The sequence below is a fragment of the Gymnogyps californianus genome, chromosome 4, assembly GCF_018139145.2.
Source record: "Gymnogyps californianus isolate 813 chromosome 4, ASM1813914v2, whole genome shotgun sequence".
NCBI classification, from domain to species: domain Eukaryota; kingdom Metazoa; phylum Chordata; class Aves; order Accipitriformes; family Cathartidae; genus Gymnogyps; species Gymnogyps californianus.
The window spans coordinates 14,677,297-14,703,134 of record NC_059474.1 but is presented as its reverse complement, the minus strand read 5'-3'; the positions used below and the strand labels follow the sequence as shown (position 1 = coordinate 14,703,134).

At 36.0% G+C, this 25,838-nt stretch overlaps 1 protein-coding gene across 1 annotated transcript in view; it reads right to left on the bottom strand.

Moving 5' to 3' along the window:
* STX18 (syntaxin 18) overlaps nucleotides 1–25,838 on the bottom strand; it is a 73,663-nt gene that overhangs the window by 22,816 nt on the left and 25,009 nt on the right. The window contains exons 2-3 of the mRNA XM_050895310.1: nucleotides 12,894–12,961; nucleotides 65–180 (exon numbers count right to left, since the gene is read on the bottom strand). Coding sequence (XP_050751267.1) covers nucleotides 65–180; nucleotides 12,894–12,961 — 184 coding nt within the window. The remainder of the gene's footprint in view (nucleotides 1–64; nucleotides 181–12,893; nucleotides 12,962–25,838) is intronic.

Sequence of the window (25,838 nt, the reverse complement as noted above, 5' to 3'; positions counted from 1 at the left end):
ATTCAGCATTATATTAGCCTTTATCAGTAACTAAGAAAAAACATTTCAGAGTTGCTCAGTTTACCTTCTGTTCTCAGCTGATGAATGGCATCGGCACATGTCCTCATAAATATCTGAGCATCTTGATCTATCTGATCACGCTCTGTATCTGTCATCCTCGCATACTCAGACATAATATGGCTGAGAAACAAGACAAACTTGTCACTTAAGAAATCCCCAACATAAATCTACAAGTACACATCTTAGACCTTCTTCCCACTCACCATCTCCACAGAAGCTTTTCTGCAACACTGATTTTCACAGAAAAAGAAGTAAAAAGTACAATAACCATCACTGATAAAAATGTCACTTCTATAAAGCTGAGAGGTTTTTTTAAAACATTTTTGACTAGTAAAAGATGTAGAAAAAGCAATATATCCTATCATCTTGTACATAATCAAATACTGAGCAGATAAGGAGAAAATACAACTAGAAGTTATATCATTACCCTCAGTACTTATGCTTCACTGGAATATTTCAATTCTAAAAATGCAAAACCAAGTAGGATAAAGGAATAGCTCAAATGTTGAAAGAAGTACAAAAAATTGGAACTTATTGTACTTAAATGTATGTTTCTGTTATCCTAAATACCGAGCTTCATTTTTAAAGTAGCTGTACTATGAAATCTGTGAATTTAAACCAGAGTGAAGAAGAATTCTGCAAAATAATGCACATTTTTAATATCAAGTCGATTATAAGATTTATTAAAACCTGTTCCCATTATTTATTTCTATTTTAGATGACACATTATGTATTTAATATTTTCTAATAGGATTAATATATTTTTGTTACTAAATTAATAAAAATGGAGGCCTGTCAGTAAAATATTAACATACTGTAGATAACCACCAGAAAAGCATACTGTATAAAGGTATTTAACAGTGTTTCCACAGCCATAGATGACAGGATGATAAAACTTTGCTACAGCAGCTTATCCTATGTTCATCTTGGGTTTCCTGATGATACAGTCATCACAGCCTATTATATTTGCTTTTAAAAAAAGGAAAGAAAACCTCAACTCATACCCTCATTTTAATTTAGATTTTTATTTATATGTGAAAATTTCCATCCTTGTTCAAGGTATGTATAATGCAACTATATTAATGCAGTAATACAAGTAAAAAGAAGGGATCTTCAATTTGCAAAGCTAGCCTGATACCCTTAGAGATCTCTTACACAATTCACAGCAATAATGCCAAATCTTCCTTGTGTCTGCTGTAATCCCTGCCACAGGAATGCCTACAACCGATTCACATCGCCCCATCTCGTCACCTCTCATCACATACAAAACCACCAGTTCCTTCCTGCATCTTCAATGTACTGTCAGCGTGGGTCTCCCTGATCTCCTCCACAAAGTTTTAAGTGTATTCTAATGTCCCTGAGTATTATAGCGAAAGCTCTTCATTCCCATCCCATGTGACTGGTTGCACATGAAAAAAGCAGCACATGGTTCATCTGGCTTGAAAATTAGTTTCTGCTTACTGGCCAGCTAGTACACAAGCATAGATTAGCCAGCAAACAGTAAGGCAAACTAATTAGAAGTAATATTCTATATTTTACTTGTTTGCTTCCAACACTGCCATGTATTTGACATCTAAATATCAGGGCTTTTTCCCCCTCTGGTTAAAACTACTTTAAATGTTATAAAATTATTTTTCATAGCAGAAAAGCAGCCATATATAGTGTTTCCATTTACATTTTACTAGCTGAATTGCTCTCCTTTGGTCAGCACAGACGGGTTTCATAAATTTGTGGCAAAATCCCTATCACAGCTGTAATCAGTGGTCTTCTAAGCTATAACTCTAATTTGCACTCTGAGAAAGCAGCTTCTGAATGATGAAAGATTTGAAATTGTCTGATTTTAGAGACATCTGATGGAGAGGCTTTCCACAGCCTGGTTAAGATGACATATTGACAGTTACATATGCAATGTAAGATAACTCCTATTGTTACATATATATTAGGACAGACCTCTCCCCTACTCCCTTTACACAGCTTATATAGATGGGGCTTTTTATGACTAGTCTGTGGCATAAGCAAGTTCTCAGCATGCCTAAAGCCAGAAAATCCATTCCTACATCCATCTCCGCACAGGCCCAGACAGAAGGGGACCATTAAGATCATCTGGTATGGGATCATAGAATCATAGAATGGTTTGGGTTGGAAGGGACCTTAAAGATCATCTAGTTCCAATCCCCCTGCCATGGGCAGGGACACCATCCACTAGAATAGGGATAATGCACAACATCGTTCAGTGAGCCCTGCCTAGAGAGTTACTTGAGCACGTTAAGGCACACAGATTCAGATGGAAAACGAGGATGGAGTAACAGCTTCATGATGGCCCCTTGATGAAGCAAAAAATCTCCACTCCTTATTTCAGATTACAATAATAAGTTCTGGCTGGTCTACCACTGAACAGAGTATAAAGTTCTTGTCTTTATATGTCTAGGTTCCTGTACCCTGCTCAGCTTTGTGGTATTTGCAGAGTTCTACAGTTTCCATGCACTTAACATTACGGAGTAAAATAGAGATTACAAAATGCAAACCAGAATTTTTTTTTAAAATCAGACTTCGAAATACATATGAAAAAACCTGCCTCAGGCATGCTTTATTTTTTTACTAACAGTGTAACTGGTAATAATATAGTGATACACTGAGGATAACTGCAACAGCTTTAACACTGGGAAAAAGTTGTTCAGTTACTTTTCGTAGTTGCTAATACAAAAATATGGTAGATCAAATTCTTAAATAGGAGTTTCACAGCTTCAAAGGTAGCAAAATGCAGCTTAATCCAGTAAACAAGAAATAGAATACTTTTCCTTTTATAACTGCTTATAGCTTACATAGTGTCTGGTACCAGCGCTTTTGAACAAGAGCTGGTCAAGCCACTTGGAGGCAAGGATACCTGAAACCCAGCCTCCTTGGGAAGGCAAGAATGGAGTCATACAATCACATCCCATTATGTCAAAACACATATGGCATCCACTAGTACTAACAGGGTACTGAAGTCCCCATTGTACTCCCCAGTAAATCTGCACATGGAGATTATACTGAAAATCCATCAATCACCATCCTCTAGCCCTACTGTAAAAAGAACCATTTATTTAAAAAGAACAGGCCAACGAAAAACAAAAACAAAAAACTGAGAAAAACCAACTAAACAAAAAAAAAATTCAGCTGTGTCCTGTATGTCAGAGATACAAATACTTGCTCAGAAGTGCAGTGGCAGTATCATAGCAATGGACATAACTAAATCAAGAAAGGTCAAACAAACCAGTTTTTTCAGAAGCGATCAAAAGAATTAGGCAAGACCTGCACTGGCTAATGAATGCAGATAAAGAAGGGAAAAAGGGGGAAAAGAAATTCTTCTAGATTTTTATCCTCATCAATAGGAGAAAGTTTCATGAGAAACTTGGGCTGGAAGGCAACTTGGGTTATTTGTGATTTTTAAGGTGGGTGAAGAGTAAGATAAAGATAGCGGCCATCAAGTAGGCAGACTTCAATAGTCTAGAAAAATTAGCAGGTTAAATTGCATAGAAAAGGGAAACCTAAAAAGGAACAGAAAAGAATTCAGATGAACTAGTAGTTCTCATATAGAAATTACATTACGATAATTTGCAATTCTGCCCTTGATGGAAGGGAAGAATAGGCAATGCAGTAAGAGACCAACTTAGCTACTTCAGGAGCTCTTCACTGAGCTCAAACTCAAAAAGCAGAATGCAGAAAGTGCACGTTAGGTATGATTGCTACTGACAAGTCTAAAGGAACACAGCATGCAGGGACACAATCAGAAAAGGGTCAAGTGCAGGATGAGACACAACTGGCAAGGGATGCCAATGATAACAAGAGTCTGCTCTGCAAATATTACTGAGAGAAACACCTAAGAATGTGGTGTGGGCTTGTTACTCAGCAGAGAAATAAAATTATATGCAGAGTATGAATAAATTCTAGATGTTTATTGCTTTTTTTTTTTTTTTTTTGCATTAACTTTCATCACTGAAGTCACTTGTAAGCTGCAGTTACTATTCCCTTTAGTTTACTGCTTCTAAATCATCTGGGCCCAAATTAGTACCTCTGACACTAAAAAAAAATAAATCATAATTATTTGTTGATATTTTCATCAGTAATAACAAGTGTCAGACGATATATTACTAACAGCACGCTGAGTGAATGAGTGTATGAGAAAGAGTGCTATGCAAACCGGGTCATGGCACGAGTGTAGCTGAAGGTGCAGTGCCTCCTGGGATAATGCTGAAGGTAAACCTGGTGAAGTATATATCCCTCCTATCTGTGTGCCAAAGGTGTGCTCCTGAAGGGAACTAACTGATTTCCAAAAAAAACCCCAGGGTGTACGCACATCCATATTGTGTGTGGAAACAGGAGACCAGACCCTGGGATAAAATATGAAATGCATCAAATGAAAGGATGTGTCCTCACTGCCAAGAACGAGGGGAGAATAAGCAAGTGCTAGGTCGATGAAAAGGTGAAGTGTAGCAACTATCTTTAAAAAATAGTGTTGGGGGGGGGGGGGGGGGGGGGGGGGAAGACTTACAGACCACTCAGTCTAGGAAAAGACAGGCACAAATAATCAAACAATTTTTAAGTGCTTAGGAAAGAACAGAAAGATAACCAGTAGCCAAGATGTATCAAGAATAAGTCATATGCAGTGTAATTTACTTCTGGGATACAGTAACAGGTCTTATGGATGGATGAAAAGTAATCATTGCTACATATCTTCTCTTTAGTGTGGCTTTTGTTACCATCTCACATGACATTCTCATAAGCTACCAGCAACTAAATGAGTTAGAAGAAACAAGCACCATATGGATGTGAAACTCTTTGAAAAACTGAACTTGGAGTAGTTACATACCAAAACAGAAGGACACATTGATTTGTGTTCCACAGGGGTTTGTCCTGAATTTGACACTATTTAATACTTTAATTAACAACTCAGACAGTAGAACGGAGTATACACTTAATAAATTTGCAGAGGCATAAAGCTAAGCGAATTAAAACTGTATCAAGAGAACAAGACTTCAGTTCAAAACAATGCTGCTAACTCGGAAAAATTACATGAAGAATTTGAATAAGGAATGGTCAGAGGCTCTTTGTTGCAACAGGAACAATTATCTGAACCCACAGAGAATGAGGAACAACTGATTAGGAAACAGTTCTTCAGGAAGCCATCTGGGATCATATTGGACCATAAACTGAACATAACAACAACATGTTGTTGCATAAAAAGTCATCATTACAATGGGATGCATAAATGCAGTATAATCCATTACGAACGAAAGGTAATCTTTCTGCTATCCTTCGCCTTGGGCAAGGCCTCAGCTGGAATTTTGTTTCATTTCAGCACCTCATTGCAACACCTACTGGGACAGTGTCCAAAGGAGAGGGAAAAGTACGATCAAAGGTCAGAGAACACCTATGAAAAACCAAACATACTGTAATTGTTGATTCTAGAAGAGACTGGAGGAAAACCAAAATAAGTTAGTGTAAAAAAAATAGAATTCTAGTAGCATGGATAAGGAAACAGGAAAAAGCAGACAGAGGATATGAAATCTCCATTGAAAGAAATATTTAAAAGCAAGCAAAACATGGTGGTAGAATGGCCTAGTCATTCTCTTTTTGAATGTGTCAGCCATGCTCCTTCCAGCCTATCATTTCTATGATCCTATTTTGCTGGCAAAGCACAAGAAACCAGAGCTGATGGAGGCATTACACCAGCTTTTGGAATTAGTAACTCTTTTTGCTGGTGCATAAAATATTTTCTGCTTACTGATTCAATAGAGACACCAAATCAAGCAGAAAAACTTGATTTTCCTCCAACAAACTATTACAAAAGAGAGAGAAGCAATAAGTTGAAATAAACTAGTTCTAAAATACTGATATGTACTGTTTTAGCAGAGATAAGCCCAACTTACCACCTGCAGATATTGCCTTACAAATATATACATAAATGCTCCTACACACACGCACACATAAGTGTATAGGTATATGTGCATATGTACATGTATGTATAACCTTAGTTGTAAATACAGCAGACATTTTTAAACTTCTTCTCTTTGGGCATCTGGTATGTTTTAAATTCTTTTATTTCTTATTTAACTACTAAATTTAAACATTATTTATTATGTTTTCTGCATTTTAATTTACTGCCTTTTTCCATCCAAATGCTGTCAGACATAAATCCAAGGTAAAAACTTGTCTACTCAAATGACAAAACATTCTACAACAACATATTTAAAATATTTTTTTTTTAAGTCTGTGGGGAAGCTTCAGCTACTAGAACAGGCAGTACAGGCATATCTGAATTAGTATTTTCAGTTTTGGAAAATATTACTGAGAAATTCCAGAATGCTGCCAGGAAGAATTGCTATTTCTAAAATGTGATATATGAACTTAGTACAATCAAAAAAGGAGACAAATAATTTGAAAATAATTCCCTGGAGAACAGGAAAATACTGTATAAATATATATGTATTTTATATATATATAAAAAAATATATACTCCTCCACGAAAAGTCCTTACAGATCATCTACATGTTTTACTATCTTACTATAACAAACAAAGCCTTGCTTTTTGTAAAAACGTGATTAAGTCAAGACAAGAAAGCAGTCTGGCATTGTAAGACACTATTTTTAGAGTCCTTTAATGGCTACTTCTTTTCTTTTACTGGTTAAGCCAAGGGAACACTCTCCACAAAACATAGGGTAAGCATTCAATGATTTTCTATTAGGTGACAAACATGTAACTGATTTATTGCTGACTTTTTTTTTTTTTCCAAGCTTACTATGGAGATAAATGCTAGGGCAAGAGGCATAATTACTGGGCACCAACATTATTTTTTAAGACAGAAAGATGATTTTTTTAAAGAATTTTTTCAAAGTCTATTATTTGCAATAAACAACATATGAAATGTTCAAACACTTAACTGCACAGGACCACAGAAGCATGTAATGAAGACACATTAGAAGCTACCCATCCAGCCTTTCCCGTGGAAAAAGCATGATTTCTACTCAGAACCAATCTACGCTACACTGATGAACTACGTAAGTATCTCTGCAGTTGCAAAAGACAATAAATTAGATGTCTAATAATCCGAGATGGAAAGCACTTCTCTCAAAGATTTTCCTTTAAGTATGAGGTGTTCTGTGGTCAAAATATAGAATTCTCTCAATTCCTTTCCAATGTCTGATTAAAACAGTAGGAATAACTGCTGGTCTTTAAATTGTCTAAACCTTGAAAGATTCTTCAGAGAAACTGGAGGCTGTGGAGGAATCCCAAGAGGACCACTTCAAATTCCCAAGTGTTAGGGCACTACAGCTAGCTCCTTGAACTATATTTAGCACAAACATACAAACTGTCTTGGTGGTTCAATGATCAAAACCATGAAGGAGCTGATGATAAAAAGCAAAGGCACAAGTTGTTCACAGACGAAACATCAGACAGTTCACCAAAGACTGAAGATAGGATCTCACACAGCACTGTGTAGAAAGCAATGTAGGAATGCACTATAGCAAATGCACTGAGAGGAAGAACATATAGAATGTATAGCAATCATACACTAAAAATGGGAAGGTAAGTAACAATCCTCATCTGAAAGGAATGATCACAGTTTGCTTAATAAGCAAAAATAAAAAAGCACCCACATCTCGTTAACATCTTCAGGAATCAAGAGTCCCTACCTTCTCCTTTCCAGGAACGGTGATCAACTGATTCTGCTGGAAACAGTTTATGACCAAAGGGAGACGAAAGAAATAGCCACCTACCCTTATAGCTAATTCTCTACAGAACTGCAAAAAGGAAAGGTACTAATAATTTTTCTGTTATGGCAACATAAATGAGAAATTATTCCACTAAAGTCAATAAAGTCTCATCAGCATATCACTTACGAGAGAAGAATCCAATATTCAGACTTTAAAGAGTCAGGAAGAGGCTTTTTTTTTTTTTTTTTTTTTAAAGGTATTGTTCATCACTAACTCACTAAAGATACGCATTAGCCAAATGCAACATTGCTGGGAAAGTCCTTAAAGATCACAATTTAGCAGGGATAATTTTCTAATATATAAATGTCTGGTGTTTACCATATTTACTACTCATCAACTGAAAATTACTTTTGTGATTAACTGGGTTTGTTTTTTTTTTTAAGTTTACGAGATAATCAGTTCTGTTTTACGGAAAAGTCCTTGGTCATTTTTCTTACACATCGCCTCAAGGACTGCACTCCATATGTGTTTTCTAAACACCACTATGAAGCTTAATAAGCCTACCTGAAAAAGCTGGTGAGGAAGTCCTTGAGACAAACCATAAACCAAATATGAACAAATATCCAAATACTGTTTACCATTGTTGGTTTTAAGTATTGTCAGAGCATTTTCCAATAGAAACTAATTAATTTTCAAATATTCTGAGACGTCCTAAAGCATTTCTTGATTGTCGAGTTTCACTTCTTTCCAAAGATTCTTGGAGAGAGACTGCAGTTAACATCATCATAAGCGACAGCTCAGAGACAGCTACTATTAGCAGGAACAGTGATGATGCAATGTCCCATGATTTAGCTACATGTTTCTTGTAAAATACCCTGCTCCTGAATGTGTTCACTGATCACGAGTATGACACCCAAAGGGCTTCATTAGGTTTGAAATGTGTATATGAAGCCAGCAAGAAAATAATTAAAATTATTTAAGTTATTTTTAAGATAAGGCTCTAATGTTAAATAAAAGCAATGGTACATATAAAGTTACTGGTCCTTCCCTTAGTAGGTGTAACCAATAATAATATGAGTCACTCATAGTCTTTGCTACTTATTTAGTGTTTTCATTATTTATCATTTTTCCTTAAAACGTGTGTTGTAGAAGAAGCCCAAGTTTTCACTATTATTGCCAATACAACCCCCAATTTTTAAGCCAAATGACAAGAAATAACCATACATTTGGAGAGAAATTTGAAGGAGGAGCTTCTATATGTGACCCTCTGTAAATCAGAGTCTTCTAACAGGCCAGTTTCTTCCATTGTAACTCATGCTGTCATTGGAAGATGACACCACATCTCTGGTACCACTAAAGTTCTCAGAAGTTCTATCCAGAGGAGAGAATCATGGTAGACAGGATAAAACAAGCAAGAAGACAAAACAGAAGAGTTCCTTATCACAGCAAGCTGAAAGCCAAGGTGTAAGAGAAAGTAAATGAATCCTGACAAACAGGAGAGGATAAAGGTGCAATGGCCTGTAAGACAGCAAGCTTACATCACTGCATCACTAGTTTCATGTGTTTTGCCATTTACATATTTTATAGCTAACAATCAAATCAAGAAGAAAGAAGGTGAATAAGCAATTACTAATTCTTGAGCTTTTTGGACTCAATTTAGGTATTTCAGTTAAATATTTAAAGTTTGATAAAATGGGTCAGGGCCTTAGTTTCAATTAACCTGTCTTCCAGTTGTCTTTCTCATTGCTAAAAATCTTCCTCTAAAAATGAATTAAAGACAACCCCTCTGTAGCAGGATATTTTATGTATGCCAAAAATAAAAACTCTATTATTAAAGAATTTATAGTCTGAAAAAGTAAGGTCAAAGAAGCAAATCAAGAACCTGGATGTAACACATTATGAAGAAGTTTTAAAAGGCATACAATAATTCAATTTGGTAACTCAAAAGCCAAATTTCACCAACACATCGTACTATAGTTGGAAAAACAAATGGCAGGATTGACAAAACAGAGTAGTCAAATTTCATGAACAAACTTAAACCTCCTACATAAATTCCAGCACAGCCTTTTAGTATTAAACTGTTTAAAAACTTTCCCCATAGCTTAAGTATTGAAAAGTTATTAAAACTGCTGTCTTGAATGAGTGAGGCATTTGCTAAGACTGTAAGACTGACAGCGTGGATGCCTATGATCCTCTTTGCATCCACGAAGTAGAACAGCATAAGAAACCTAGTATGAAATTTGACAGTACTATCTATTTTAAGTTTGACCATTAAGGACAGGATCAACTGCAATCACAGACGAGATGTGGAGGATTGTTTTATGGTTTAATAAAGGAAATGACACTTCTTTTTTCCTCTCTTTAGTTAATATCCAAGGTGCGGGGAGGTGAAAAATCACCGAGAATTACCATAACTGGTTAAAAGAGAGTTTACAAAAAGAACATTAAAAACTTTTAGAAACCCAAATAGCTTGGATAAATTTTTACTCCTCTTATCTCTTCAATTTTATGCACACTCCTGTTAATAAAATACAAATAGTATCCAAAATTTAACCACTACTCACTGTTTGCTCTTACTGCAGTTATTTGCAGTTTCTCAGCCTATGCATTCAGATGAAGTTTTCACACAGTAAAAAGTTATTTCAGTATTAAATTGGTAGCTCCACCTAGTGTTGCTCATGACCTATTCCAGTAGGAATTGAAAAGCAGAGAGCTAATCATAACACGTAGCTGTACGCTACTTCTGCTTGCTGCTTGGAAAAGCAGTTCCTCATACACCTTGCACATAGAATTGACACCCACAACCCCGAGCTTCATTTCCACTGGCACTGACCATGAATAGCTCTCATGGCCTTACACTTATAAAAAACATGCCAAAAGTCTTAATTTCATTTGTTTCATTTTTGAAACAACACAATACTGCTTTTAAAATCTCAGGGAGACAAAAAAAGGTGCCAGAAGTCTTCTGGCAACTTAGGCACACATTTTGATACCACTGATTGTATAGTATTGCTATTACTGTGACAGACCCTTTCAGGCCTAGAAGTTGTTTCTCAGAAAGACTGTTCCTCCAATGTGGACCGAGCCTGCAGAATAGCACATGGCTCATCTGTTCCTATTGCCTTCTCCTGGGGTGTGGATATCTGTCTGGATAACATACTTAGTTGGTATCTGTAAAGCCTTTTGGAAAAAGGTATTAAATTGACTTGGGACTCAGTGTCTTCAACCCAAGGTGACTTTAGATTGCATTTTCTCTACCTTGACTGCAGCAAGGTTTGCTTTCTCTACCCTTGATTGCAGGGTTGTGGCAGAATTGGAATGCAGACAGGGCTGACTCACCCCATGCAATACTGCAGTCATGTTGAGGGACTGGAGAAATACAACACAGGAAATCGTGAAGTTTCAGAAGGTCCTTTAAAAGGGAAAGCTAACCTACTCTGTTTCATTTGGATATACCACCCCCCCACCCCCCCCCAAAAAACCCCAACCAAGTGTGTTGTGTGCTTCTCAGATGACTGTGAAAAAGACAGTTAGTTGTTTTAAGTGATATTTCCCCCGTCCCAAGAAGGGCATTGACACAATGATCCACCTTTGTCACCTCAAGAACAACTTGCTGACATTCTCTTTAAATTGGAAACTTCACTTCGTAGAAATTCATTGGCATCTTCATAGAGACTGCATCCTAGTTCTTTAATGCATCCCAATTGGGATTCATTCTGTATTGCACACAGTGTACATTCTTAAAATTTTACATCTGGTTGGAATTGTTAAAGTTTTGTTCTTGAACCACGAATCTCAAAATAAAATGGTGTCCCAGAACCCTGGAGAACATCTCTTTCCCTATGAATAACCAGGGTGGCAGATCAATCCGCTTTAAATGACAGTGTGACGAAGGCCAGGCAGTTTCGGTGAGCGTTTTTCCCCACACAAATATATTTCCCTGAAAGACAGCATTCACTGTATGTTATGTTGCACTGTTCATTTTTTACCTTAGACATACCTATAGACTGAGAAGGAAGTAAAGGAATGATTAGTTATATGTTGTGGGATCTGCACTATGAGGATATCTACCTTTTTCAAATAAACGTTTATAGCAGCCGTAAGTGCGTCACAAACCCATTCCTACAATATGAAATAAAATAAACTGGTGATCAGTTCAACTCGAACTGTTAAACTTCTATTTACAATAGCAAAGTTAGTTTAAGTGGAGATACCCATGAAGTATTTTCTATTTCTGGAATGAAATACTGTGCAACCTATAACATGACTACTAAGTTTGCACGTAACAAGTTTCCTTAAAAAGCAAGTTTTCCATTTCTCAAATGATACAATTATTTGTACTCAGTCACCAAAATAAAAGTTGCAGTAACATTTAGATCTTAGGATAACTTGATTTAGTAATTCATTAAGAATGTTAAATCTGCAGATCACAAAATACTCTTATTTTTTCTTACTAACACCAACCTGTAAATTTGCGTTTTAATCTTCTAAAAATCCTACTACTAAAGCTATCAGCAAGTAAGCAGATACAGCAGTTTTGAATGTTTCCTAATGGTTGAAGAGAATCAAAGCTTTCTCCATACAATAATAACTACCAGAACTGAAGCCTACAGTTTTTGTGACAGAAAAGCAAATCCTGTGCTGCCATCCTCTGACACCATGTTCTCAACGGTGTCCTTCATCTGGAACCCACATTCCAGAGTCTGAAGAGTTTGCATCATTCTCCTCCAGGACCTGCTGATGCTACTGACTGTACACTTAGTGATAATAGGTAGGTTTAGTGTCACAGAGTGAAAGGGAAAACCTGGATCGTTGAATCTAGTACTCTGCTGTCTCAGGAACCATTTCAGAAACCTACTCTGCAGGTCCTTAAAAGGTGTTAGACTCGGACTACCAGGTTGTTTTGTTTCAGAACTCACTCCTAAGAGCCAAGAATCTTCTTCAAATTCCAAGTCTCATTTCATTTAGGACCATTTTCTTCTTGTGACAGCACTATTCCTCATCTTAAGTAGCTTACAGCAAGCCAATTAATAAGCAATCTACATTTTGTTTTTAGTCATTATGCCTACAGATTTTTAAACAGTTCACTTTATAAATCTGAAAATAAATAGATCTATTGAAAAACAATGCACACCTACCTGTAAGCATTAATGTAATCCTTTCTGTGTTGCAGAAGAAAATCTTTCAGCTTTCCAATATGAGAAATCTAAATGAATAGAAATTGTAATTAAACTTCAGTCAGATAACTGATTACTTTTATGTTTAAAGTTCAGTATTCCACACTTCAAACATGAATTTCTAAAATTATTTATTCTGTAATTAAATAGAATCATAAAATTTACTCTTTTATATTAGAATTTTCACATTTTGCAAGCAGTCAATACATAAAAATCATCTAAAAAAGATCTGTTGTATGAAAGCCCAACTCAGGGAAAATTAGTAAAAATACATGTCTTCTATCCAAAAAGTATAAACTAAACACTAAATGTAACTACAATATTAAACATTAAAAATATTAAACATAATAATAACACAAAACATTATCTAAACTGACAATCCAGAACCTAATGTACATTTTAGAAAATAAGTTCATTTTAGAAGATCATGCAAGAAAGTTTTAAACATTTTAGTGACGAGATATGATGTAAATATTCAGGTTCAGTTATTAGAACTTGTAGAGCAAGTTGCTGTCCTTCTCCATTCTATTTTTGCCCTAACAGAGTGACCAGTTTGTGCCCAAACTAAAGTAGTATCTCTATCATCTGATAATCATTAGTAAGTATTGCCAGAGCATACATCCCTATCAAATTTCTATTTCTGGATTTCCACTTCACTGTTGATACACTTTACTATAAATCCACTTGATTTTCTTTATTAAAAGTCTTTACAAAGATCCTTTGAAAAGATGAAAAAACTCCTAAAAATCTGAAAGAACTTTTGCAAACTTCAGTCTGATTTAAAAGATCTGGTGTAGCATAAGATGCTGCTTATTTCAGAGAATGAAGGAACTACAGAAATCTAGTTTAATTGGCCACAGAAATGAGATGACTACCAATATGGCTTCCTTGGCAGGTCTTGAAGGAGACATAATGGGAGGGAGGAGGAGGGGGGAAAATTATATACATTAGTGGTATATATTTTCAAGGGGGAGGCAGGGGAAACCTTTCTAAAGCATATTCTCAAATATTCATTAATAATTCAGTGTAAAAAAGCATGCAAGGAATTTTACAAAACAATAGTTGTTTTAATTTACAAATACAATAAATACGGTTTACTCCATGTATCTGGGAAAAAGCAGAGCTGTTCAAGTCTTAAAATCCTATTTTCATGCAAATGTTCCTTGTAATTAAACAAACAAAAAACCACAGAGAAAGAACACAGAATAGTTTGGATAAATAGAAGATTAATTTCCCAATTATTTTTTTCAAAAGACCAGCAGCTCTTTGAAAAAAAGAGGACAAAAATGTACTTAGTAAGACCGCAGTGATTTGTACAACTAAAAATAAGTGTTTCCTTGTGCAAATAAATACGCATACATTTCCCTATTATTATTTGCTCTGTTTCATTTTTACTACAGCTCATTGTATTGGATAAGAATTTTCCCAGTTTTCATGTTTAAAGTTTTCCATGTGATCAACAGCACGGGAAATTTCATCCCATTCATAGCAAACTGAGTTCTGTTAGTACCTCCAGTAGATCTGAAGTTTCCTAAAGTGTGTTAGCATGTCGTATGCAATAAGAAGGGAAATACCGAAATCACTGCAAGATCAATGAGGCACAAAGAGTAAGCTAAACCATTCTACAGATGTTCCTTCTCATTGCCACTGGAACTTATTTTTTGTATAGTAACCTCTTTCTCAGCTCAGACTTGGTATGTCATGAAATTTGCTGAATAGGTAAATTAAGCTTGACTATAAAAGCAAAACATTTAAAACAGTCAAACAGTGTTTCAGTAGAACAATAATACTTAATAGGCAGAAAGAAAGTACTACAGAGAACAAAGAGTAGAAATGTAAAATAAGAAACACATTTCAAAACATTTACACTAATATGTGAACAAACACTAAACTAGAAAATAGATTAGCAAATTTTATAAGTAATAAATCTTAATATTACTGCAATAGCTACAATTTAGGAGTGATTAACAAGCAGAAAGAATCAGAATGACAAGCAAGAACACTGTCTTACAGTAATTAATTCATCTAGTCACAAAGAGCATTCTATTTAGGCTAAAATTGTCATCGTGTGTTTGAATTGCACTGACCCCACTTTGCCTCTCCTTCATTTGTAAAGCTATTTTCATGAATTTAGAATGACACCATTATGCCTATACTTGCATCAAGCTCTTAGTTCCCAAGATTTGCATCAGAAGTGAGACTTCTTGTTCTACTTTCCCTCATATTCTAACAGCATCTTCTGCGATCTTGCACTGCTGTTATTTCTCTTCTGCTTTTTCTTACCGTGTACTACTGGCATAGTTTTGAATTCAATTTGTCATTACCATATCAACAAAATTAAGCAATTTTTACAAAAAAGAAGGTTTCACTAGCGTTAAAGGGAATGTGACTTCTATCAAAAAAAAAACACCCCAGATTTTTTTTTTTTTTTGGTACAATGCTTAATCTTCTGCAGACACAAAATATCCCTGATTATACAAATATAAATCTTGAAGATAGCTCCAGGGTCATCAACCTGCAATTATTCTGGGGTTATCAGAGGCAGACCATACACTCTTTACAAAGTTATCAAGCTCCAGCCTAAAGGTAATAAAGCATCTCCCTCTTCCAACTGAATGGGTTTTTTAGAATCCTGCTGCTCTTACTATGAATAAGAACCATCAAATTTCCAGGTTTACTGACTACCAACTTCTATCCATCTATTCTTGCTTCAAAACAGTCCTTTCCCTTCAAAGCTCTGCTTCCCTGCATGTGTGTTTGAGTTTACCGTCAGTAATCCTATCTCCCTCTGACTTCTGTAGCCCCAGACAAACAACCCCAAGCTTTTAGTTTCTTCTCACAAGATAGTTCTGAAGTTGCCTAACCCATAACTTTCTTTTGCATTTGCTCCAGTTTGTATCCTTTCTTTTCCAATGCAGATGACTAGAAGGGCATTCACTGGTTTTAGTTACTTTGTAACTGAGCTGGAAGTATCTTTTTTCCCACCATTTTCATTGATTAGTTTTGAGCTTATTCTTTGTTTCTGTCTCTAAATACATATTCTGCTGCTGAATTTCTTTCTTCTCCCTTCTCCCCACAACTCCAGACCCCAGAGTCATTCAGCACTTGCTGTAACGTATCATGCTCCTCGCTCTCCTTCCTCTCAGCATTCCCTCATCAGTAAATTTTACCAATCCATCTTATTCTGAGATTGATTTTAAAATTCATCTTGTTTAGTACTGTTCTTATTTTGGGGAATGCAAAAAGTAATTCCGCTATTAACCTCTCTTCAGCCCAACACTTCTTTCAACACAGAAACATTGCTTCTGCTTATTCATCTTATTCAGTTAATATTTTCTCTGCTAATCTCCTCTAGACTTCCTATTAGCACTTTATCAGACACTTTACCATCAGACACCAGGTCATCTTAACAAAGGAAAAGATTTTCTTAAAGCATCAAGTTGGTTGGGCACATCCCATTTTTAGTTAGATAGCAAATTAATACTGCATTGTATCTTGCTTTCTACTTATCTGTTTCCCCTTAAAACCTTTTCTGAATCCTGGACCACTTCGGGGTCAGGCCCTGCTCATGGCATTATCAGTTTCTCTCTGCTGACTTAATTACAGGCATTAGATTTGCTTCCCTCTGATCAAATGGTACCATCTTCAATTCAATGTGTTTTCATTAAAAATAGCTGCCTTCAGAACTTGGGATTTCTCAAATCCACTGTGTCTGAACTCAGTCCAGAGATTATCTGATAACCACAATTTGACTGCATTAAAGTTTTGAGATTTTGTACAAATTTCCAATTCCATGCTCTGGTTCCCAGTACATATCTTGCTTTTACCCTGCTGGTGCACGGCTTTTTCCTTATTAATTTAGTCTGGAGACCATGCCTAAACTATTCCTAATCTATACTCCAGCTGCATGACAAATCCACTTTTTTGCTAATTCTCTTTTTATTTACATAGCTAAAGAATATTTTAGCTTTGGGGCATTTAATACCATTAGTTAACTCACTGTGAATTTTGCCAAACCTGACTTTATCTCTACAAAGCCTTCCCTTCTGCAACAGTTTTCTTGGCCAGTCTCTCTCTCCCCCCCTGCTTTTTACTGTCTCCAGGCTAATTTTTTGTATCTTCTCTAATTAATCTTTCAAGTAGACCTAGAACAATTTTAAATCCCACTCGCATTTCAGCACATCCATTTTTTCCACTTCATTTACCCATCCATCATAACTGCAACTTCCTATTTGCTGTATATGTCTGTTTTCAAAACAATTATACCACCAGTTGACAGAGCCATCAAAAGGATAGATGAAAGCAATTTGAAGACAAAGCACAAACACATCTGAGTATTGGCCTCTTGTCATGGTTCCCATTCTCTGCCTCTGGAAATTAGCTTTCTTTTTCTCTGAAAATCTGGAGCAGAGAAATAAGCCTCTCCTTCAACCTTGAAATAATGAAATTATTTCTTTTTCCCCTGAAGGGATAGTAGAGCTTAGAGAAATGCTCTTCATAGTTGCAGCACTCTTGCACTATATTAAACTTATCTTTTGGGGAAGAACACCACTGACTTTCCAGATATAACTGACATTTTTATGAGAAGCATGGGAAAAAAATACCTTTCCTCCCAATATTGCCAACATCAGTTATATCGTTATACTAACAGCATGTTCTCGAGCTTCTGTTCACTACCAGAATACGGAGGGTTACGTTCTTTCTGACAACCAAGATTGCTTAGGCAACTCCAGGCTCTCCCTCTTCTCTTCCCATTCCCACGGGCACTCCCTTGAAGGTCAATACCACACACCAAAACACTGAAATGACTTTTTTTTAAATTACTCTTCTGGAAATGGGGGTTAATAATGCTTAAGACCAAATATAAGGAATCGGTTTCTTTCATTGCAGCTGCACAAATACCTGTATCAGCACAAGGGAGAACAGAAGCTGGACAGCACCAGTAGGGAACTTCCTAAAAGACGCATCTGCCATGAAAGGAGGTACATTTAGTTACAGCTTAAGAAACTTAAGATGATAACCTCCTACGCTCAGGTACTGAAGCTGGAGGCTCCAGGTGTTATTTAAAAACTCCCAAGCGTAGTTCTGATCATGAAAAACCAATTGATTCTCTACAGTGAAGCAGCAGCAGTTTTCCACTGGGTGGCAACAAAAGTGTCAGCATCACGCAAGTAAAAAACACTCTATAAATTCACATTAAAGCCTGTAATGTAACTTTTAAAAGTTACTTTAGGTTCTGGTTTGCACTTTAAAAAGTTTATCTTCATTGTAAACTACCTCTTTAATGCAGATATGTGTGTTTTGTTGACACTGTAGATTTTTTTAAACAACTCTTACTAAAACATAAAAGCAAATATTGCATATAATGCAGGTCCAACACAAAAGGAAGCCGTGAATGGCTGCCATCTGCTACCACAGGTGGCATGCACAGCTCTATTTATACTTGGGGCCTTCACTAGAAATGGTAGATGTTCCTCTATTTAGAGATTTTTCTTACAATTTTAGAGCAGGCTATATTTTTAAATAAGAAGAGAAACAGGAAAGCATTCCCTCCAAAGCATTCCCTCAAAAGATGCATATACTTTAGAATGAAGACGCTGACTATGCTTCCTTCAGTATCTTAGCAATACATACCACATTTCTTTCCACTCCCAACAAAGAATTGATCACTCATGAAACAGTAGGTTCCAATTTGCATACGTTTAACCCACTGCAAGAAGCAGCAGCATTGTTTACAATTAAAATGATTGGAGTAGGTTCCCGTGACACATTGTAGAGAGAATTCGACAGCGCTGAATAGTCATTTTCATTGAACAAACATAGCGTTTTATCAAGTTTACCCTTCCATCAGAACAATAAGCAACTATTTACTACCATATAAAATTGACTGTTACACTTTGCACTATATTGCCACTCTGAACTTTTTTAAAAGATGTACTTTGTTAAAGGAAACTTTAAAAATACTTAAAATCAAAACATAACAGAAAGGCTCTTGCAAAAGTCATAAGAGACACGGCATTTACTGTTTATTCAGCAGCATTGACAAGCACTGCCGATGGAAGTGTCTTATTAACTATAAAAATAATTTAAAAGGAGTTTTACATTTAATTTTTCAATATGTCCAACAAGTCCGACCTTCAAATGTCTTACCTAAACAGATTCCATCTACAGACTCGTGAAAAGGTGACTACATTCTACAATCCCCTCTGCAAAGAGCAGAAAATTTAAGATTGTTATATTAATATCCAGACACCTATCATGTTTTCGATTCCAAACATACAGTCAACCCAAATGTACCCACTGCCTATTTCAGAAGAAATTAAGAATTAGGTGATGTACAGGGACTGCATGTTTCCGACCAAAACAAGTACAGTCTCAGTACTAGGAGGAGATACAGTAATTGGTGTAAGAACATAAACTTGTTTTTATGACAAAAAAAAAAAAAAAAAAAAAAGGTTTCCAATGTCTAAACCATATTAAAAAAAAAAAAAAAGATGAAATTTTCCATGGTTAGTGCATGTAATGAAGGCAAGCATTTTCAGAAATCTGGAATAAATCCCAAACACAATAGATACTATAAACAGAAACCAAATTTATATTAAATAAATTTTAAAATTAAGAGCTTGGGCTCTTGCCTAAACTATTACAGTTGGGAAAGACAAGTTAGAAAAGTTCTGATGCAGAAGTGACTCCTATGAAGAAGTTTTCCACCACAAACTACCTTTGACTAGATAGAGTTATGAACTTTTTAAAAATACAAGACATGAAAGGCCAGGTCCCACACAGCTTCCTTCTAGGTTATATTTTAAGCATGGTCAGCCCATTGAATTCACACAGGCTCCTGCAGGATGTTGCCTAAGAACAGACAAGATTTTGTTTTTAAAATACTATTACCTGGATTCTACATTTCAGAAACTGGAACCTTCAAATGACGAAATGCTATAATTCCCTGATACAGTGACATGCAACAAAGATTAAACCAATTAAATTAAACCAAAGATTAAATTCAGAGCTGAAGCTTCAGCTCTGAATTTAACAGTGTGAAAACTGTTATTTAAAAGGGGTTTAGATGGTGACTTATTAGTAGGCCATGAGGTGGTGCTGTCCTACCAGAATTCATTGCAAAGGAGCGCTGGCTGCCTCTAAACGTCAACTGGCCAGTTTTCAGCTGATTTGTCTCTTGAGGGGATACATTTGGTTTAGGTTTCCCCAGCAAACATGAAAGTTTCTAAAATAGGTCACGCAGATCAATTGCTCTCGTAATCTGAAACCCAAAAGAGCAAATAATATCTAAACTGTGGCGTGGGGGTGGCCCAACACTGGAAGCGGGTAGCAGGAGGCGAGGAGACAGCCAGCCTGGCTACCTCTAATCTCAGGAAAATTGTGACTTTGTTCAGTTTCTGCTTTACATCAGCATATATGTTACAGCAGCAGCAACGGGCAGGGAAACATTTTAATTGCCTTTTATTGGTAGTCTTGCATTTAGAGCAAAGGAATTAACATAACCAAGAATGGGGGTGTTGTATTAATAAAATGTGTGGTACATGGGGTAAGAACATTCAAAATTGAATTAATTGAATTAAAAGCCATGAAAATGAAGACAGAGGCATTTTGACTCTTCAAGGTAAAGACGGTACAAAACTTTAAAATGATTTTAAAAATAAAATGTGTAATATTATCAGCATTTTTCTAATTTAAAATAACACAATATTTTTTTGTAAAACCAAAGCAAAATTTTAAGGAATCACTGCAAAAATTTGCATTAGCCATTGTGGGATATTGGAAGATAAAACCTGTTTGCAGAATACCACAGGCAGTATTTGGTGATCATTAACAAACTGATTAAGAAACCTCTAAATTGCAGTAAGAAGCAAAGCCAATTTCCTAACACCTGGTCTGCAGCAGAAAATGCTTCCTTTTGCTTAATATCAAACTGGCAAAAAGAAAAAAGTAAAAAAGCACTGTCTCGCACAGTAAAGAAAAAAACAGTTTGCTTTTAAAAGGAAATATTTTTTGTTTTTTAATTCCTGCTTCACTTAGCATATAAGTACTGCCTATGGTTCAAAAATTGTGTCTCATTGATTTTTGCTACTGTCAGTTCACATTTGAAATACTTAGCCTCTAAAGTGCACTTTAGATCTGCACTTTGTTATTTTGATTTTTTTATTCACTATTTGTTATACAAAGTGGTAGTAAATAACTCACTATCAGCCTAAAAACCTCACATTTCATCTTACCATGCTTTCCTTAAAAATAATCCAGAGTTGATATAAGTCAAGTGCATGATGAAGAGATTATTTTTGGAATTTTGTGACACAGTTGCAAACCATTTTTCATTCAAGACTCTTCTAATAAGAGTAAAGCAAAATTAAGAGCTAAGAGCTTGAAAGCTCCAGTTCCCCACTGACCACAATAAAGACTGAAAGTACCCAGTATTATCACTGGATGAAGGTTTTACTGGGGTGTTATTTGGGGTTGGGGTTGCTGAATGTTTTAAAAATGTGTATGGTACCTACAAAAAACTCCAACTGTATAGAAAAACTATTTTGAAACCATTGAACTTTTTTTAAGATTGAAAATATCCTAAAGTATATTGTATATTCTTAAAACCATTATAATGCTTTGTATTTCAGGCATTTATAAATACAGGGAAAAAAAAAATCTTATTTTATAGGATAATTCCTTATAAACACTGAATTTCAATTCTGAACCAGAAAACTGCAGTACACGTAGAATTTAAGATAAAGGTCTGTGTTAATTTTGTCACCGTTTTCTTAGGTCTTGTGGGAACACATTGGTTTGATACCTGCACGTACAGAAGCACATCTAAATATTCTGCAAATGGTCTGTAGAGAGTCAACAGGAACATGGGGTGGCCTCCAGAAAAAAATTAACAGTAGACATTCTACAATATAACGTCATGCTAAAAGTTTTTAGTAACCACTCTTCATTTATTCCCTGTGGCAACAAATACTTTCAATAATAAAAAAAGCAACATCTGATTTTAGTAAAATGTACTATTTCCCTTTTTCTTGTTTATTGTCCAACTCTAATCATAACTTTCGCTAACGTTTATATTTTTACACAATCATCCAAAACCTCACTGACTAAAATATAAACCCCACAACAATTGTGGGGAATGTTTTGGTTGAGAGATAAAAGTAAATTGGTCAAAATACATATTTGCAATAATTGGCCTTTACCATTGCTGTTCAAAACGCTCCATTTACAACCTTTCAGTAACTGCATTCAACTTTGCTTGTGTCTTTCTGTAAGAGATATTTTTCTTGCCCCTCGTTCTCACAGTATGAACTAATTTAGTATTAAGTTTTCTTGACTCAAAGATGTTTTACAATATAAAGAGCTTTCCAGTCTCATTTAACAGATACACAGTAATAAAAGGTTATTCTGTCTGATCACCATTACGAAATTCAGAATCCAAGTTTTTGCAGTGCAATTCAGAGAGAGTTACATGTGCATCTGCTTCACTTTGGGACTAAACTGAATCTGCTTCAGCAGAAGCCATCACAGGGCACCAGAGCAGTTAAGCCTGTGGCATCAGCCGTGCCGACGTGCCGACGTGCTCTCTGCTGAAGCTGCGGCCGGACCAGAGCCTCCCTCACGCACGTCACAGTCCCAGTCCCACGCTCCTCTGCCAGGCCCTTTTCATTCAGAGTTCTACATTTTCGGTGTATTTACACTAATACACCTATACACTGATGCAGCACGAACTGACACAGCACTTCATCTGTCTCAAAATCCTACCACTCTGTCAAATATGATTCAGGGGGACAAGCACCATTCTGTTTCAGTGTCCAAGTATTTTTCTGGATTTTCACCACTGGTACAATAGTGTTCTTAGGGCAGAAATCCTTTCATTATGTTTCAACACCTTCATTTGTATTATGCAGATGAAACATTACGTTAGTGGTTGCTCTAGCATTTACGCCAAATAAGTTTCTCCCCCATTAAGACACTGGACTGGACCAAGAAAATGCCCAGTCAGAAATGACAGGTTTATGATTTCTTATCTAAAGAACACATATAGATCAGGCACAAAAGCAAACAAATAAATATACTGGAAAGAAGCCAATTCTGCACACATTAAGATTTTCATCCAAGTGCTTTATGGTATCAGCAGAAAAATTAAGACAAAGGGCCCTTTCCCCCCTCCCCCCCATGTAACAGGAAACCCCAAGACCTGGATCATCTGCCCTAAATCTTAGGAACTTACTGGGCCCTGGTCACTGTAAGTCCTTACGTAGCTGATGCAGAGTGACGCACTGATAGAGGCTATTCACATCTTTGGTAAATCTAGACAAAGTTTCTCAATCAGGCACACAGATCTCTTCCGTGCTGCCCCACTTCAAATGGACTGCTCTGCTGCATTTTCTGAGCAAGCTACTATTCCTCTGTTATAGCACCTAGGAAGCAGAACCACACAAAAAAATCCCTCCTCCATCCCTGGGGAAAATAACTCTTCTCCACTAGTCCTTATAACAGCAAAAACTTTGGCTAAACTGAGGTGAGGAAAACAACAGTAGCAAAAAAAAAAGAAAAAAAAAAGATAATCCTTTTAATAACTCTTGGACCAGACACGGATACTAACAGAGTCAGTCTGAAATCCAGTCTGCTAGTATTATCCTGTTCCCTCCACCCTGCCCCTTTCTAATAGAAGTGTCTTATAAAATGGTAATTAAGGCAAACCATGACAGGTTCTCAACTCTACAGCAAGGGCTAGAAGTTTATCAGAGCACAAGCTGGCCTAAAAGCATCACTGAGAACGAAGGCACCTTACTTAGTCCCCACTCAAGAATCTTCTGACATGACCGAAGTTGAGCCGTAACATCTGAGAAAAATCCCTTCCTTTAGAGTACATTGCTCTGTCGTATTTCTATTAACTACCAAATGACCATTAGCTTCCCAAGGTAACGTGTGATGTGGCGTGAAAAAGCATCTCTGGACCCCTGCATTTGTTCACCACAAAATGCTATTCATGTTGGTTTTGATCTACCTAGGGGTATTTGCCAACTGGTTTGGCCTATGAAAAAAAAAAATGGTCACCCCCAACCATGGGGGAGAATAATTTCTACTTGGAAAAAATACCAGTAGATATTCATGTAGAAATTTCTCCCAAGAAAGTGCTTGCAGAATTTGGGAGCAGTAAGCTTTAGCTGTAATTAAAAGGGAAATCAATGCTGTTCTTTCACATCTGAGTAGATGCTGACAATTCAAAAGTATATTTTTAAATCACTGAAAGCAGAAACTCCTGACAAGAATTTAAGTTGTGAAGTAAGGCACTTTTCCTCAGCCATGAATCTTAGTAAGATTTTTTAAATGTCCATTTCCTGTAATTTTGGTAATTTCAGAGTATAATTATTTTTACATTTTTATGATGCCTTTGGGGTATCATTACAAATATTTTTTAAGCATTTAAACTCAGAAAAATAAAATTAAGTAATAGCTTCTCTTAAGGAGAGACTGTCAGCCCTGTTCTGAATAAACAATCCCTTTTAAAAGCAATCTAGAGATTTATATCTGCTGTAACCATAGAAATTAATCTTGAGTTTAAACAAAATAGAGTAAAACATAATTCATTTAATGAAAATCAGAACACTGCTATTGCAAATGAAAGTTAGGTTTCTGGGTTTTTAATTCAACAGACAGCTTTGTATGCAGTTGTAAGATTTTACTTGATGGGCTACTTCTTACAACTTAATCATACTCACGTAACCAATTTGAACAAAGCATTCAGATTTCTGAGTATTTTAATTTTAGTCAAGACAGATGTCAATCAGTAAGAAAAAAGTTAAAGACGTCTCAGACTAAAGAAGCTGAAGCTAAATGTAAGAAACATTTTTAATGATAAGAGCAATCAGGAGAAACTGGTATGACGTGAGGCCAACAAGACGACAGCACAAAAATTTTTGTGAGCTTTTCATATAAAAAGTTTGGGAATAGCAGAGAAGAAAAAAAAGCACAAACTGGGAAACATTTTTATATGTCAACATAGCTAAAAAAATGACATTATGTTCAGAAAAAACAGTGTTTCCTATAGACTAAGAATATTTACAAGGTTGCATGAAACATTCCAACATACAGACCCTCAAAAACAATGATAATGCATAAAGAACTTCAAGGTTAAAATAATTAAATATTTATAGCTCAGTTAAGTAAGAGCTAACAGAGCATCAGCTTTTGCTGTATTTTCAAAAAGCAAGGAAAAGAACTTGAAGTTCACATGAGGAAACACTGATATACTTCACAATATAACATCAGAACAAGAAATCATAGCCCAAAACCTAGAAAATTTTTCACAACACAATAGATTGAAATAGTTTCCTGTGGGAACACCCGTAACAGCCACATAAATTAAACAGAAGTTGTGAAAAATATACAAGTATACAGGAGAAGGAATCTTTATCAAAAGAAATACAACCTAACAGAACATTTCTCTAATTCCTGTATGTATTATGATGAACTATTATGTGGCACTTCTAGATGTTACATTACCTGTATATAAGGCCTTCTTCTAAGCCTCCCTCAATCATATTAATAGGAAATTATCAGACCATATCAGAAGGGGGGGGGGGGGGGGGGGGGGGGAAGTCAGCCTTATTTACAACTAGAAAGTTAAACTCTGAACTCTATACTCTAAATTCAGTTATTCTATCTATTATGCAATGACAGATATATAACTGAAGAACAGAAAAAGAAAATTAAGCTGCTTAAAAGCCCGAAGTTTCTAAGACGACAGTAACTGTTCGTAAGCCAGAGTACCAACTCTGAAGTCCTCAGGAAGCCCCTCTACATGGGGTGACTCACTGTCTAGCTTTACGATTTGAAAACCAGCAAGCTGCTATGATACTTACAGCTGAAAAACTAGTGTTTCCCATAATTTAAAAC